Source organism: Botryllus schlosseri, chromosome 15, assembly GCF_051294905.1.
Source record: "Botryllus schlosseri isolate E-star chromosome 15, Bs_hap1, whole genome shotgun sequence".
Classification (NCBI taxonomy): domain Eukaryota; kingdom Metazoa; phylum Chordata; class Ascidiacea; order Stolidobranchia; family Styelidae; genus Botryllus; species Botryllus schlosseri.
Window position 1 is genome coordinate 11,631,846 of NC_137250.1, and position 17,412 is coordinate 11,649,257.

A 17,412-nucleotide genomic window follows, 5' to 3' on the forward strand; every position below is an offset into this window, starting at 1 on the left:
TCTTACCTCTCGTTTCCCGCTTTATTTTTGAACAATGAATAAGCAAATTTTGTGAATTTGGGAGAAAATTGTTCAAAATCTGGTCATTTACCAACATTAGTAGAAAATACCAATAGTAATGGAAGGTTTCACAATTTTCGTTCACTCATCCTGACGACAGGTGAGGCACTGACTCACTTGGCTCCCCTGACCCCACTCCCTGATATATCACAGCTTAGACTGGGTAGGCCGATATACTGCTGTAGTGACAATGCTTGGCTGAATTGACTCCACCTACAAATGTGATCATGGGTTCTCGCATAAGGAGCATCACGGCTAACCTATACGTTCTCGTAACTCAAGTTTCGCATGCTCAAATAAGGCGACCAGCATGATTAGTACGAGTTTTTACAGAGAAAATGTGGCGCACACGACGAATCCCATTTAGTGAGTTCAAATTAGTGCTACCGTGAAGTCACCAAGTTTCGCTTGTGAGGTAACAGTTGATTGACATTTATGGCTCTTGGGTAGTTAAAATGGAAAAATAGGGCCAATATGGCTCTTCGGACAAAAAAGGTTCCCGAACCCAGCCATATAGGACACTATGCTATAACACCATGACAACCTATTTGTTTCATTTCAATGTTTATGATTCACAATGGGCCGTGTACAGCAGTAGGCCTATAAAGTAGTCTACAAGCTGTGAAATGACAAATGACAAGTTCACCGACAGTGCAAAATCTACTATACAAAGGAAATGCAGGTTGCAAAATTTTTTTAACTTTGTAAACAATTTTGACATTTTTTGACCTAGCGCTACAATTTTGACCTAATTTTGACTTTTTTTGACATGTCAATAAAATCGCCCTAGATATAAAAGCTTGATAGTGTGTACCTCAAAGATAATTCTAAACATGCGAGAATTAGATATCATATTATGATCCAAAAATGCGCACTCGAAGTCGATTTTGATATGGAATAGCTTGAATACCGCGACGATGTTGTCAGATTACATTGTATAAGTCAGCAATTTGCGTTCTCTCGATTATTTTGTCCTCATAGCCTGGATTTCGCCGGGCGGTCCACGAGCGCATGCTTATCTAGTTAGTGTTCAGCAATAAATAATTGACATTGGATACCCATTTACCTTTTTGTTTTAATAATTAAAGCCACTATCCATTTATAAATACCGTATCTGAGGACGTAGCCAGAACGGAGATGTAAGAAGTACCTTATCTCACAGGTACAACAAATGAAACCGGTAGGAGACAACAATGTTAAGAAAGCGAACTTCAAGGGATAAGAGCGCTTTTTGCCCCCTGTTTGCGTCTAATTCAATGAATCTGGAATTCACATAATTACGCTTGCATCAACAGCATGAGTGACTATACTGTGACAACCCCGGAACGCCATTCATAATGTCCCGTCAGCTCAGAAGGACGTTTAGAACCCGTATCATTATATAGCTATCTTCCCTCGAGGGGCCTACGTATAGTTTAATATCCGTAGGCTGGCTAATAATACACAAAATAATCTAGGAAGTTCATCGGAAACCGACGCTTGCTCTCAGTCAGGGCTCAGTCAGGCTCGGAGTTTGATCTCAGCCAACATCTGGCGAATTCGTTTCAATTGCGTGTTACTCGATCCGCAAATCGCAGCTAAGCCTGTTGTCTACGGTGAAAGCGAGTGTTATCAGACACCTGCTATATCCGACATCATTTCCCTTATCATACATATACCGACCTTCTTGACGGTGTAGTTTACACGTGACGATGACGGGACATGTGAGCTCAGAATCGTTCAGGCTTGTTGCAATATATTCCCAAATTTCGTCATTGGTTTTGGCCGTGACTGCTCGACTGTCAAAAGTGAAAATAAGTGATAGGATTAGGAACGATTTTGGATTCGTAATAGCGCACTTCACCTCAGTTCGTTGCAGTATTCCGAAAACGGGTCTTGTGGTACGGTCGTTGACCCTTCAAAATACCGCATACATTAGAGAAAACCTTTTCCTCCAGTGACGGACGCTTATACCCGAACTTTCTTGCGATGCTGCGATTTGCGGCGTGGTCACGCCCGCTCCATTCGTGCAAACGACTTCGACTCCCAGGAGACATGTAATTGCCGCAACCTTCGCCTGTGAATGACAATTTGGAATTATTAAGTGGGTAATGTCAGAGTTTCGGTCGCAAATTTACTCGGTGTGTCACGACCGTACTGATTATCGCGAACCGCTAACTTCAAATATTTGCGATTTTTCTAGTATGTGGGGTACTGCGCGGGCACTGCAGATATCACAATGAAGCACATCGGATTCACATAACCCGCCACAACTTAAACAAAGTTGGAACTGTAGAATAAATAGAACGACTGCTGTCTATACGCGTAGTTATGACATAACAATGGTGTAATCATGAAACCCCACGTTTTCAGAGATTGGCATGATTGTGGTCACGTGATCCGCTATCCTTAGCCACGACGGGCTTGTTAGTTACTCACTCTGGTCTTATAATATCAATATAAAAATAAAATTATAATGATAACATATGGTTATATTGTGGAATTTTCGAGATATTAATTGCATCGGTGTATAGCGTTTGTAGTACGTGTCTACTGTCACGTGTTACGCGGAGTGACGACAGCGTTGACAATTTCCGCTCTAGCCCTTTCGCGGCGTTCTCAATGGATACGAAGTCTGAGCGCCATCAACACACGGCAGAAAGGAAACTACTTTCTATCATCTTTGCAAGATGCGCTGGATCACGATATACTTCTTTCGTTCAACGGAATATGAATCGATTGCACTGGTCAACACAGTTTTTGTTGACTTCGCTTAGGCAATTGAGTTTGACTAACTTTTGGGCGCTGAATTCAAAAATGACTTCCGTTTTTCTCCATCACGTTAAGTTTTTGGGTTAGGCACCCCCCCCCACATTGCCTCAAAACCCACATAATAGCACTACTTTTAATATTTTGTGTTTATTGCATAAAAAGTTTTAAAAACTGCAACCAGTCGAAAGTAAATCATTAGACTACAAATAAACATTTGCACTGCTTTATTTGGTTGATTTAAACTGATATTGCTTGTACAGGACAACTAAAGTGCGAGTTTCAGGGTCCAAATTTACGCTAATAACCCATTATTCTGTAGGTTGTCTAGTATGATACTCGAGCAATAGTCAGCTAACATATATAAGCTCCAATCTACTTTGGTATCTTATCCCCATCATGTTGGGGGACATTTTCTCCTTGGCCATTTCTGACTATGTCAAGGTTTTCAGGGAAATTATTAGGATATTTCAGTTTTTTTTAAATGTCTGCTGTCCGACATAAACATATGGCAGTGGCACATGTGTATCACGGTTGCATGTGCTCTGCATCCTTATTGTCTGAAAAACAAAGAAAACACAATTTTTCAAAGCTGACACATATGATCCAATCGTGCTCGTGATATTGCAACAATTCTATGTTTCTGTATTGTTCTCAATCTGTCTGTATTATTCAAGAAGACTAACTGAGTGTTCAATTGTTACTGCACCTAAGACGTTGCCATTTTAGAGAATGCCACACTTTAGGATCCTTTTTGAGCTACCTAAAGGCATTTGTCATTCACTTGAGTTCTATTTGGGGATTCCTAACTCCACCAGTAATCCATGGTGACAGTATCATGCCAATACCAGTATCAAGGCAATACAAAAAGCTACCGAAAGTAGGCCGACGAAGAAAAGGCTGATTCTCCTGATCGAAAGTGAGATGCCTTCTCTATCTTGCCAAGTAATCCTTTCTCACTTCGTAAGGATGTTAAAAGTTCCGGGATGTTAAATTTCTATTCCAAGTCCCAAAGCCTCTGCCAGATCAATAACTTGTGTTGATGGACTACTCTACATTCTGAATCATCTTCAATTTCAAAATCTACATCATTAGGCCTGCTATCCCTAAGATCTTCAACTTGATCCAAATTATCGAGCATATAGCAGTTTAAAGTTACACCGAATAAGCTGAATGGGGCATTGGACCTATAGCTGATAGTAAATGTAATGTTTATTTTTCTTGCCATATCCTGCAGTTTGCATCAAATATGTGTGTGAAATATCCTCGGATGGTTGCTTCCTCTAATCAAAAATGGGAGAAAGCGTCGGCCTAGATCGATACCAGTACCTTTATTCTTAATAATTCAATTGAACCCTTGTCTAGATAAGTCATTATATGGTAAAAGTGTGGATTTTTATATGGTATGGAAAAGTAATATGGCTAAATTTGTTAAAATTTGCATATTTTGGGCATATGTCGTAGAGCAAAAACTTGACGTGATAGAAGAAAACCAGTGGCATTACTGGAATCAGCACACCAAAATTAGCCGAAAGCAAGTACAAAATCTAAATCAACAATTTTTTTGTTCGAAATTGTTGCCCAGTGTTAGTAATAAATCCATACAAATTATGATACCTTATCTCTGCTCCTTCTGCGTATCTATTAGGAAGATTAGATACTCACGATTATATTCTTCATGCCGAGTTATTTGCTTTGCTGCGGTGATCGGAATCGGCCGCAATAATGCCACGATAAGGGCATCACTCCTCGAAAATTTTGTCTACAGGCGATATGAATTTCTGGAATGCACGACTTCTTATAAGCTACATATTCTACAGTACCAGATGGAGATTAAGATGAAGGAGATAATTATATAGATACCGTGATTCACCAATAGTAAGTAATCTATCGCGAAAGAATCAGCAACTCTTACTCCTATGATTTCTCATAAAACAAAACGATATAAGTTCATTCAGGTAGATATGATCGAAAACGCCAAAGGTGGGTGGTACGATTGCATTCAAAATAAAGCGAGTATTAATTTACACATTACGCTAAAGTCACGAAATAAACATTGGCTGTTTTCTTGCAAAGTCATGTCACTATTCATTATATCATATAGAGTTTTAGGCCTATATAGTTTTGAAAGATGATGCTGGCGTCTAATTGAACTAGTAATACGGTAAGCCATTTTGGCCAGCCCTGACGTTGTCAGCGGTAATATTGATATTTATGACCAAATTTATGACAATGGAGCAGGCATCTATTAATCTACCTTCCATGAAACGCCGAATTGGTCATCAGATCAGATGTGACTATATAGTCGCATTCAATGCATCATTTTTGGACCGTATAACTCAAACCAACGAAACGCACCGATTTGCGATATCGGCGCATGTAATTAACCTATGCGCATCTCTGATGCACCTGCGATCCCAGAAAAGTTATCATCATGGCACACTGTGGAAATAGATCGTCCTTGATTTTGTAAATCCTGTATAGTGGCGCGATTGTCTTGCGTATGGACATCACATAACATTTAAAATAATGGGCTAAAGTCTAACACAGTGGTTCCCAACCTTTTTGTCTTTACGGACCCCTTTCGGACCGTTACGACCCCCGCGGACCCCCAGAAAGTTTTAGTTCAGATTTAGCTCAATTATTGTGCAATCGTCATCTGACCTCATGACTGTAGGCTCCGTGATAAACAGCAGCAAAACGACTTTTATTGCAAATAAGATCATACTATCCGTGTAGAGATTGTGTCAACTGACATTTATTATTTCAAAGCGAATTGTGCAATTGCATTTCTTGAAATACGTGGTCGTGTCTTGGAAACCCGCGCCTTCGGTAGGATACTAGCGAGTGCCGAAAATCCATTTCCACAATGTGGTGGCGAATGTAATGATAACGCGTTACGCTTCCGACGACACATAATCGCAACAAATATGGCACCAACATTGACACAACATTTTTTAATGAACATATAATGTCAAACATAGTCATTTCTTTTTAACACAGTGGTTCTCAAACTTTTTTTTAGACACGCCCCCTTTATGATAGTGAAAAATTTTGCACCCCCTTATCGTCATATCACAAAATGAAACCAGAGTGCTAGCAATCGCAATGGATAGTTTGATGGCATGGAAGGTTATTACTGTTGATGAGAGAGTTCTCAAATACGAAATTCGGACTATACACAGAGCAACAACCATGAATTGGAGGTAAATCGCGTGGAGCGAGAAACAGCTTTCAGTTGGCCGCAGCTTCGCGCCCCCTTCAGATGCTTTCACGCCCCCCAATGGGGGTGCGCCCTTCAGTTTGAGAACGACTGATCTAGCAGCTTATTTTGAAGTTATTTTGGAAAAATGGTTTTATATATCGCAGGGGTAAATGGATTTTGTAAACATTTTCTAAACACCTTACTCATTCAACTTTTTCTCCACAATCCCCAACAAAACATCTCTACCAGGAAAATGTTGTGGCCGTAGGCTGATGGCAATTCAGTAATAAAATGAGTCTGCACGGTCGGATATTTCATCTCGGACAACCATTCTGTTGATGTGAGCTTTGGAGTATTACTAGTAATGAAGCGTAACTGACTCGTGATTTTCCAAATTAAAAAAAATACAAATTAGCCTATCAGCTATTTTAAGACTTCGCGGACCCCCTTAAAATGCCTGAAAATGCCGGTTGAGAACCACTGGTCTAACAGTTCAGTCTACCGGGCATGGACCCCTCTAAATGATTCTGTCACGTCAAAACGTTTCCTCAATTACACAAGTATACTACAACTTTCGAGCATTCTATGTCGTGCATATGCATACAAATGAATCGAATATTGTAATTTTAGACGTTATTCTCCCTATATACAGTTGGTCAATGCAAAAATTTTAAATCCCTGTTGAAATACATATTCGTGGAACATATTCATGGAACTTTCAATCGATGGGATTACGCCTCGCTCAGATTGAGATGTCAGAACAGATACCGGCGCGATGTTATACCGCCGTACGAACTCATCGCGTAAATCGATAATAATGTTAGTTTGTCGGGTCGAATATAGTTGCATACGTAAAACCTATATTGGCTGATGCGAAAACGTGTTACACGTAAATACAGTCCACTCCACCCAATGTACCCATGAGTAATATCTCCATATAAAACGATCCGTTTGGCTCATTTACACCATCTGGCACTGGTGTGAAAGTCCCTGAACGCTATGGTCGAAATTGATAAATGCATATATTTTAAACCTATTCATTTGCAGTGGCATATCACACCCGGGGCAGCGATTGTTGGCTGAATGAAACGGCGCCCGGACTATAATGACTATATCTCGAAGGTTGATAGAGTCAGGTTTGGATTGGCGTTCACCTCAATACGCTCTCCGTGATCGACTGACTCGATCGGATAATTACCTAGTCAAATGCCAAACGACATCCTGACCCATCTGAAGTATTAGTGAACTTTATTTTCTGGAGGATGCAGGCAAAGTTCAGTGATATAAATTACAGCGGGGATCCCGCATGTTAATCCGAATCTGCGCTGCATTAACGCTATCTAATCCCGTCGATATATCGAGCCGGTGTGGTATACGACTGCGGCACCACAGATTTAGGAATAAATTCTATTGTGAGTTTCTCTCAGGCAACACTGCCGTAATGACTGTAATTTCGAATATACTGCACAGTGCACATTCTCCAGGTGCTGCTCAAATGTTTCACTAGGCGAATCGTCAAGTATCATAAACAGAATATCTCCGCGGCCTATTTTCGAAGGATCCATTACGTTTGGTAAGACTCCTATGACACTCATCATTACTAAACCAGCCCCGCTTCGCCTCCCTTAACCTGAAGGTACCGTATTGTCTTATGGTCCGACTCGGAAATTCGTAAAATCAACGACAATTAGGCCAATACCACTTCTTCGGTAACATTTCCGTCTATTAACCTTACAAAGACATCCTTTGCAATTTTAGTTTCATTTTGATCAAACAACCCGTATAAATTCAGGAACCTAATATATCCTGCAACGCACTCGTATATTCGGTGCACTGCACTGACGAGCTATAATTATAATTAAAGGCTCGTCATCGCTGCTAAGATGAGTGCAAGATTTTTTGCAATGGGAATTCAAAACCCTGAATTGCAGTCAATCTCACGCTGGACGGGCTTAGCGTTCGCACCGTGTTGAAGACTGGTTACATGAAAATTTAATGAGACATTTTCGCAATATATTTCGAAAAACGCATATTCTACCTGACTAATATTAGCGAAATGGATTACCTCGTTTCAAAGGCCGACGTGCTGAATTACGCCAACCTTTATGAATGCCATATCGCATTTCAAGCAAAGTATGCGCGGGTACGAATGTGCCTGTAAGTACATAAGCTGAATCTGGAGTATAATTTTTTCATACAGACCTAATCTCCAACTCGAATTCGTCGAGGTGGAGTCTTCTCCCGCTACTGGTCCACGACCAACGCCGCGCAAAATTTACAAAAAATGAATATTTTTGTTCTGGCTTAATTGCCTTACCAATACAACCAATTATTTCACGGCATTAACCGCGACACAATCAAGTGCATAGCGGAAGTGGGCCTACTTATACTGATGGGAAGCTGTTTTCGGAAATGTCTATACAGTATACATCTTAGTCATATCACGTAGATAATGAGCTGCAAGACTTTATCTGATCGACAAAACCGCATCGCCCGATTTACTGGTTGCATTCTGACCAGAGCCGGTTCGCCGATAATATCGAGTCGATATGATACTTTGAAAGAAATATCTGTATCGGACATCAGAGGTAAAAAATATTGGCAATTTTAGTGCCGTCACAATATAGCACTGTAGTAGGGAGTCAAAAAACTATAGTATGAGACTGCTGTCAGGGAATATTGATATGTTTCATATAGATTACAGATGTAACCTTTTTAGTTTATTTCATATCCATGCATATAGCTATTGCTGCGTAAGCTGTACAAATAAATGCTCTGAAGATTCGGAAATGTGCCTTAAGCATGATCTTTTGAATATCGGCTGAATATATCGGGGTTTTGGGTGAAGGTGCTAGCTATCGGTAACAACTATAAATGCGACATCGGTGGGGCTGTTTAAATGGTATTGTATATGTAATCTCGCATGATAAGGGTAACTGGCATATAGTACGGTCACACAGAAAGCCATAAAGTAATTTTACATATTGACAAGTTACGACAAGGATTTTCTGGGGTCTATGCACTCAAATCATTCCACTTGTGAGGCAGCCCACACTTCGATATCCTAAGTCGGTACTCCTGATGCAATAACTTGCTCCGCGAAAGTAATTTATGTGGTCTGTCGATCGATAGCTGTCATCGCCCAATAATACGGAATCTTATCCGCATTTGCATAATTAACCGAGGTCGGACTTCTAATAAAATTTGTTCCACCAAGTCATCGCTTCGGAAGCTTGACAAGGATATATCGATTGCATTACCTTTCGCAGAGTGCATTATGTCTGTAGTTCAGTTCCAACTTCAAATCGCGGTAGCATTGCAATGCCACTCTCGACATTTGAAGCCTGCGAAATCACTGCTGACCGAAATGATAGAAAACCAGCACATTTCCGAAAGTGATATGGACCCCTCGCTTAACAAATAGGACACTTGCCATAATATGAATGCTCTATATCTATAATCTATTTTCCGAGGCGCCTTACAGCATCATCATTGTATATTGTAAGAGAACACTCTTTGCAAATTAGTCAATGGCAAATATGAAAATTTACTTCGCATTGTTCCATCCTCACTTGGGGAAACGCCTGCCAAACAATTTTGTGTAGCATTCGAACCCTGTATCATCGTGGTACATGGTTAATTTAATCTTTACCTCAACGTACCAGATAAACCACCTGACTTCGGTAAACACGGAAATTTCTACTCTTTATCGATTCGAAGTGTCAAAAGTTATGCAAAAATATTTTTGAGATGAGCTTGACTAAATGTGTTAGATGATTTTTTGTAGATTCTGAAGATGTACTAACAAGACTAGATCATCGTTAAAGGGAAATATCTCTTTAACCTCACCTAATAAGCAGGGCCGAAACAGTACTTTGTCACCCCCAAAACGTTAGTCTTAAGCACCCATATCATTATATATTGGGCTCCATTCGAGCTTGCCCCCTAATTTGAGTTGTTTGAGTTTCAATTTTATATGCTTGCTACTAGCAGTTGTTCTCAACTCTTACTAACATAGAGAACCCTTACGCTAATCGCCAGGCCGTCGGATATACCCAAATTTTCACTGAGTGACAAGAACAAAAATCGACCACAATAATGACATTACACATATGCAGCACTACTATACGACAGGGGTGTGGAACATAGCCTACGGCTCGCGAACCATTATGAATAGATGAAAAATGCGTGTATTACCCAGCACATTTAATCAATGTTGGGAAATACCCCCGTTATTCCACGATGGCAAATGTAGAGTATTTCATAGGCCACATCAAAACCATCGGTCAGCGGTGTTGTGGTTTTGCTCTAATTACCTTGGGAACAAGGAACATTGACACCCAATTCCGAGAAGGCAAAAATGTGAATACAGAGGTCAGATTTTTATGGAAAAATGGACCCAAAACTAGTAATTCAGAGAAGCGATAAAACCAATGCAAAACCGCTATATGTAGGTTGCATTGAAAATATAATTCAAACATCTGTGGTCCCACTGTTGTATCACTTCTAACTCAAAAGGTCCCAGGCCTTGAGAGAAACCCGAATCTCGATATAAAACTATAATAATGCAAATTCCAACATCCGCGTTTACAGTCAAATCTTTTATATTCCTCACAACGCATATACGCAGGGTCGACGCCAGTACGATCAAAACAGAGGGAACAGCCATTGTTTTAGCGGTTTTTAACTGTCTTCAATTGCCGATATAGTCAGCGTATTATTGCCGATTATATTGTCTGCAAGTTATGGTGCAGCGAGACTAGAGCCCCCATGATCCGTGATATATTGTAGTATACTATTGTGTAATGTGTATAAACACTTGATAATTAGTATTCAAATGTGAAACAAGGACGCAATACTAAAAAATTACAATTTAAATTTACTCCAAAAATCAGTATGACTTCTACTGTTCCCTTTAGAGACTTCACCATGGAAAGTGCCGTTGTATTGCTTTGCCGAAACAAAACAACCAATCGCTTAATTGCAAATGAGTTCAAATTTCTTTTAGATAGAATCCGCAGTTCAAACGACAGGTTTGAGACTTCGTACCCCAGCACACGACGTTGGCCGACCACCGTCTTAGTCACAATTAGGGCTGGGCACAATGATTCGAGTACTCGAATCTGAATCGAGTATTAATTTTAATGATTCGAGTCGAGTAGTAAAAGACGATTTTTTCGAGTACTGAAATTATACGCTCCTCGCCACTGAAAGTTGATTTATCAACGAGGAGTTTATCAACGATCAACGAGTTCATACTAATTTCACTGTTGAAGCCTTGAAACCTTGATTGGCCGTATCGTAGCATACGAAACATGAAGTACAAAGCTATGAACGTTACTGGAAATAGCACATTTCCGAAGTCATGATCATCCCACAATATTGTCACCATGTGCAATGAAATCGGAATGGTCGAAAAAAAATACCAAAGTATCCTTAATATGACGGATAACCGGTATTATATTCTTTGTGGTCGGTTAAAAGGTACATATTTGAACTTTGACAAATAATATTCTGCTATGACGTCATAATGAGTGATACTCGATTACTCGACTCGACTCGAAGCATTTTACGTGATTCAGAATCGCATCACTCAGGTACTCGATTTTGCCCAGCCCTATAGTCACAATGCGACTCCAGGTGGCGCGTATAACTTGCTGCAGCCAATGATGTCTATCATCACGAATCATATAGGTTTAAGTTTGGTGTGTGTCTTAATCTCCGGCGAAACCATGAGACTGGCTCAGCGAACCCCTGGGGTTCGTATGAAGCCCGGTTGAGAATCACTGTGACAGCCGTTACCTAGAAATACTATTATTTCTTTCTTTAACTAACATTTTAGAACCGCTTCAGAGACATAGTGAACTTGTTTAACGCGCTTGTGATGGGACAATAGTCGACGTCAACGGTCGTTCATGTTGAATTCACTGCTTTTCAACCTTTTTGAGAACCATTCGCACGTTTTTTGTAGCAAAAATTTCATGACACACACTAACCGAAATTCATTGCACAATAAGAAAATGATATAATAATAATACTACTTTATTCTAATGTCCAGCTATAGTAGGCTACCGGTTTATCAATGACACGAGTACTGTCATCAAATGTCCTATCAAGAAGGCAGCTATTTTTACATTTTTTGGTGTCAACTAGTAAATAACAACCGTGTTCGGATAAATAAGTTGTGGGAATGTGGAACTTCTGAAGCGTAAATAACAAGGTCTGTAAAAGAACTAGCCGACTCCTCTATCCCAATACTAAATGAAGCGTATTTTCCGCGATTGAATTTTTACGAGTATGACCCACAGAGGTGGTCAAAGTAGTCAAGAAAGCTACTCAAGTAGAAGTAGAAGTAGCGACGAAAAAATCTACTCAAGTACAAGTAGAAGTACTTTTTCCATAAGCCAACTAAAACTGCTTGAAGTAGAAGTAGAATTGACGGACTTTAAATCTACTCAAGTAAGTAAGTAGTTTTGAAAACAGTCCTAATTCGTTCACATGGACTATCAAGTTGAAAATAGAACTATATGCGGAAGGTGCACGAGTTTGATCCGTATTGATACATCCCAGGAGGTATCAATTTTCGACATTCTTTCGCATCATGAGATGCAAATTATAGTATTGATATGAAAATTCGATACTAACGCTTTGTTTACTAGAAGAGCCCGTTTTAGAGAATACAATGGCACGGCGCCCTACCCCATATTATAAGGCTCCAAGTTTAGGCGAAGAGCAATATGGAGAAGTTGTATCGGATACGGTTTTAACACTTTGCGCGATTAGTATATAATCACAAATATTGGGGATCGTAAAATTTATACTTAGTGTAGCTTTATTTTTGGAAAATACAGGCATTACTACACTTGCTTTTATGCTTCAACATGTCTATGTTCTGCAGACAAAAGAGCTGAAAGTGATTAGAATTTAAAGTATGATACGCGGAATTGAAAGTGAAATACAAATACCACATCTAAAAAGCGTAAAATATATTTCATGTCTTTTGTCCATACAGCTTCAAATGTGATCTGCTAAAACGGGTGCGTACCGATCAAAAAAACCGGATTTTACAGATTAGCAGGACAGGTCATGGGCTGCTAGATTACGATATGATAGGTAATTGCTAGATTGCGAAACGGTAGTTTCAAACGTTATGGTGCCCATATTTACTGTGATGAAATATTTGATATGGGCGACAATGTGGCGTGAGCAGAACCAAGCAATCCGGTACCTAAATTGTATTCACTGATATACTTTCGTGAAAACATATTTGCCACTCCATAACTACCGTGCGCGAAGCGCAACAAAATTTCTGGACGTTACTTGACTTTTATGAATATTAAATGTTGGTACTTTGTGAAAACAGCCCCGAAATAGGCCTACCTCAGGCTATCTTGCTGCTTATAGGATAAAACTACTTCTACTTGACAAACTGAAAATAGCGAAAAGTAAGTAAGTAGATCACAAAATATTACGAAGTAGAAGTAGAAGTAGAGAAAATCAGATCTACTTGAGTAAGTACCAGAAGTAGAGTAAAACTACTTGAGTACTTCGAAAAAGTAGAAGTACTTCGTTACTGACCACCTCTGATGACCCAAAGGTCTGGGAGGCCCCTGCTCACCGAAGGGGTTCAAAACCATGGCGAATTATGATGATTGTTGATGAAAATAACGCGGAAAGTTAATTTGCGTCATTTTTCCGCGTTTCGTAGACTTATTCAATGTAGTTTGCCACTAGTGTTGTTTTGTTTCATTTATATATATATACTACAATAATATTACCACTGGGTACATGAGTCAAATTTTCATTTTCTGATCACACAGTCAACAAAGAAAACTGTCCCTCACTAGTGTTGCTGTCTTTTGTTTATTTCGTTACTCGTCGCTGTGCTACTCGACTGAGAGAAGAAATTGATTCATATCAATATTAATACTGCCAAATATGCTTGGGTGACTCCGGCCTTGAAGAGTTCGGTCGTATCGGGTTTCCCAGTCTATACCGTGTAAAATATAGGCCTAGTTAGGAAAACATGAAAATATTTACTATGGACGTGAATGATTGTGTACATAGCCTATATAGTCTATCTCATGGTTGACGAATAAAATAATTCTCTCTCTACACCCGCTTTCGAACCAGTCATTTGACTACGTAATAATATTAGTGCGTATAATGCGCCGAAGTAAGGGAGCCACTGCACTAATTATCATTAGGGCTGGGCAAAATCGAGTACCTGAGTGATTCGATTCTGAATCACGTATTACGCTTCGAGTCGAGTCGAGTATTCGAGTATCACTCATTATGACGTCACAACAGAATGTACTGTGTCAACGTTCAAATATGTACCTTTTATGCCACTACAACCAATATAATGCCTGTTATCCGTCACATTAAAGACACTTTTGTATTTTTTCGACCATACCGATGTCATTGTACTTCTTGGCAATGTTGTGGGATGATCAGGACTTCGAAAATGTGTTATTTCCAGTAACGTTCGTAGCTTTGTACTATGTCTCGTATGCTGCGACACGGCCAATCTAGGTTTCAAGCCTTCCTCAGTGGAAAATAGTACCAGAACTATAATTCTCGCTAGTAAATTACCTTTCAGTTGCGATGAGCGTATAATTTCAGTACTCGAAAATATCCTCTTTTACTACTCGACTCGAATCATTAAAATTAATACTCGATTCAGATTCGAGTACTCGAATCATTGTGCCCAGCCCTAATTATCATATTAAGTCGGAAAAAGTAGAAAAATATGCACAATTTTCATTTGCTCAAGCGCGTACTATCCCACAGGTTGAAAGCATTGAATAATATAGATCATTCTCTCTCCTTCCCCCATATAACCTTCAATAGCGGTAACTGAGCTGGGTTCTTGCAGTCTCGAACAGACTTGGACAACTAGATAATTCTAGTTGTCTAATTTCACTAAATTAGAGCGAAATGCCAGCACTCTAATTCTAATCTAATTTGGAAACGCTGAAAATTTTCTAGTTGTCCAAGTCTGGTCTCGAATTCCCTAGTAACTAGAACTTCTCTCTTAACCACATCAGAGTATTAGAGGATTGCTTGAACAGTTTCGAATAATAAATCATATTAACTGACTCTGCAATATCGTGCTTCAAGATGTTCCAATATCGATAAACCACCCTACACTGCACGCGCATCAGCGAATCCGGCGACCGTACACATATTGATCTCATGATAATCAAAGCATTAACCCTGATAGTTTATTTGAATCGTAAGACAATATGAGCCACTGACGTATGTGCGACCCCGACCTTCAACTCACACCGAAAGTTCTAATTAAACTTTGCGCCCCAATGGAATTCATACCTCACAAGTATGATATTCGCGACCACCGCTCGATTGAATGCTGCTATACGTGACTACTTGGAGATTGTATTCAGGAGTCGGAGAGTATAAATGCATGCTTACATGTTACATCTATGCCGCCAGGGAGAACTGGGAATCCTTATTTTCCCCAAGCACCATTTTGATAAATTATTTATCTGTCTGCGTGCGTTTTTCTTACATGCCATTCGAAAAATACTCTTTCCGTAGATTTTATTCTTCCGTTCCGCGATTTCCCGCAAAATTACTCGAAGCCTTTCCCACTAATCCGACCTCAAACATACATGAGTGCAGATGCTTGCTCTTTCCCGGGTGTTATGTAGTTGTAGCGTGAACCTATAACGTCACATGTTTACGTTGCTAAGTTCTAAATATCATCCGAACCATATATACAGTATGTTCTTCGTAGATGCGGGTGTGATCAGACTAGTTGACATCAGAGGGCGTATCGATCATTCCATCCGATACTGAATACTGTTTATGCCTTTTTCCTTGTCTGTATCACAGTGGCGGCTCGTGACAATATCGGGTGGTGGGGCAAGGGCCGCAAGCGACTTGTTATCAATATGACGTCACAGTAGCGTTTTTCAACGTTCATGATGGCCACATGAATTTCCCGTAAACAATGATTTTTAACGTAGGTGCCGCGAGAGGTTTGCCGGTGGCGTGACTTGAAGTGCGGTAACAAATGTTTTATTCATTGTTTTTTATTCAAATGATTATTTTACAAAATGTACGCGAACTAAGAATCGTTCCCATGCCACGAATCAATCATCAGGTTATCCTTAGTAGCATGCGTTATGATTTCGTGGTAGAGATTACGCAAGCGCCGAGTAAGACTATACCAAAAATACACAGACCAACTACCTACAAAGAGCATTCGCATGACACCTTGTGGTGTTTTAATCGTTCCATGCTCAGCAATTCTGTAAAGTGCTGCAGCGCCTCCGACCCGATTTGTATATGGATTCTCGTCCCGAAAGCGAGTCAAATCGATTTGCCCTCGTCCGAAAGTGTTTGGTACACGATCCTGATGCGTTACGACCAGGGGATAGGCAATCAAAGCGGTGGCACCCATAAACGTAAAACATTATAAAAAGCCAGCTGTTATCCATGGAAGATTAAGGCACGAGTGCGTTTTCCTCCGGCGTACGATTGGATCAATAGGCAATTTCTAGGCTGATACGGACCTAGTCGCTTTACCTCTAATTTTTGCTCTAAAGGCAGCTGGCTAAACGGCGTACGGAGCAAAGATTCAACACGATTCATGTTCGCACTTGACCTGACTACTTATCTGCAGAAATGGAAATGACTATAAATCGAGAGATTGCGTATGCCTAACTGGAAAGGTCAACGAGTTCGGACACATACGCAATTGTTATCTCATAGATGGAACAAGGAAATGTCATATTGAATCCAAAACATCATTCTGAAGAACTACGGATAGCAGCCTCGGAAATTCGGTCCCGGTACGGCTTGGGAGATTCTGGCCTTGAGGCTGGAGACTGTCACACGACACATACGGCTTACGGTCTATAGTGTCTATATGTCTGCTGCAAAATCGCCTTCGGAAAATATATTACCGAATAAATACGTGGATGAAAGCCGAAAACTTGGTACACTGTTACATGAAATCATCGAGAAGTATAGCCTCATGACCGTTTTCGGTATGGTACACTGTCAAAATTAATACGAACAGATCAACGCCGAATTTTGCGTAATATTTACTGAGGAATCGGCTGATCAAGCGATCAGCTGTTAGCCGCCATCGAAAACGAAACAGCTATCGCGCTTGACAGGGGTTGTAATTGTGAGCAAATGGCCCGAAGGCCACCATTCCACGGTGAAATTGACATTGGAGAATATAAAATAAAACTAAATATTTGAATGCAAACCGAGGATGTTAGTAAACTGTTTCATGATATCATCATCTCATCACCTATCTCAGTATGGAACACAGATACACCGGCTTTTGCGTGAAATCCGCAATGCGTTAGGTAGGCTAAGTGTCAGATCAGCGCACATCTCTACCATACTCGAACTTAACG

At 40.1% G+C, this 17,412-nt stretch overlaps 1 protein-coding gene across 2 annotated transcripts in view; it reads right to left on the reverse strand.

Annotated features, from left to right (window-relative positions):
- Window positions 1–7,801, reverse strand: part of LOC145457185 (corticotropin-releasing factor receptor 2-like) — a 22,729-nt gene extending 14,928 nt beyond the window's left edge. The window contains exons 1-5 of one of the 2 annotated variants that reach the window (XM_080335360.1): window positions 6,492–7,801; window positions 4,474–5,342; window positions 2,014–2,116; window positions 1,904–1,955; window positions 1,723–1,838 (exon numbers count right to left, since the gene is read on the reverse strand). In XM_080335360.1, coding sequence (XP_080191486.1) covers window positions 1,723–1,838; window positions 1,904–1,955; window positions 2,014–2,116; window positions 4,474–4,488 — 286 coding nt within the window. In that variant the 5' untranslated portion in view covers window positions 4,489–5,342; window positions 6,492–7,801. The remainder of the gene's footprint in view (window positions 1–1,722; window positions 1,839–1,903; window positions 1,956–2,013; window positions 2,117–4,473; window positions 5,343–6,491) is intronic. The other variant, XM_080335359.1, reaches the window with a different exon arrangement.
- Between the last annotated feature and the right edge of the window lie 9,611 nt (window positions 7,802–17,412).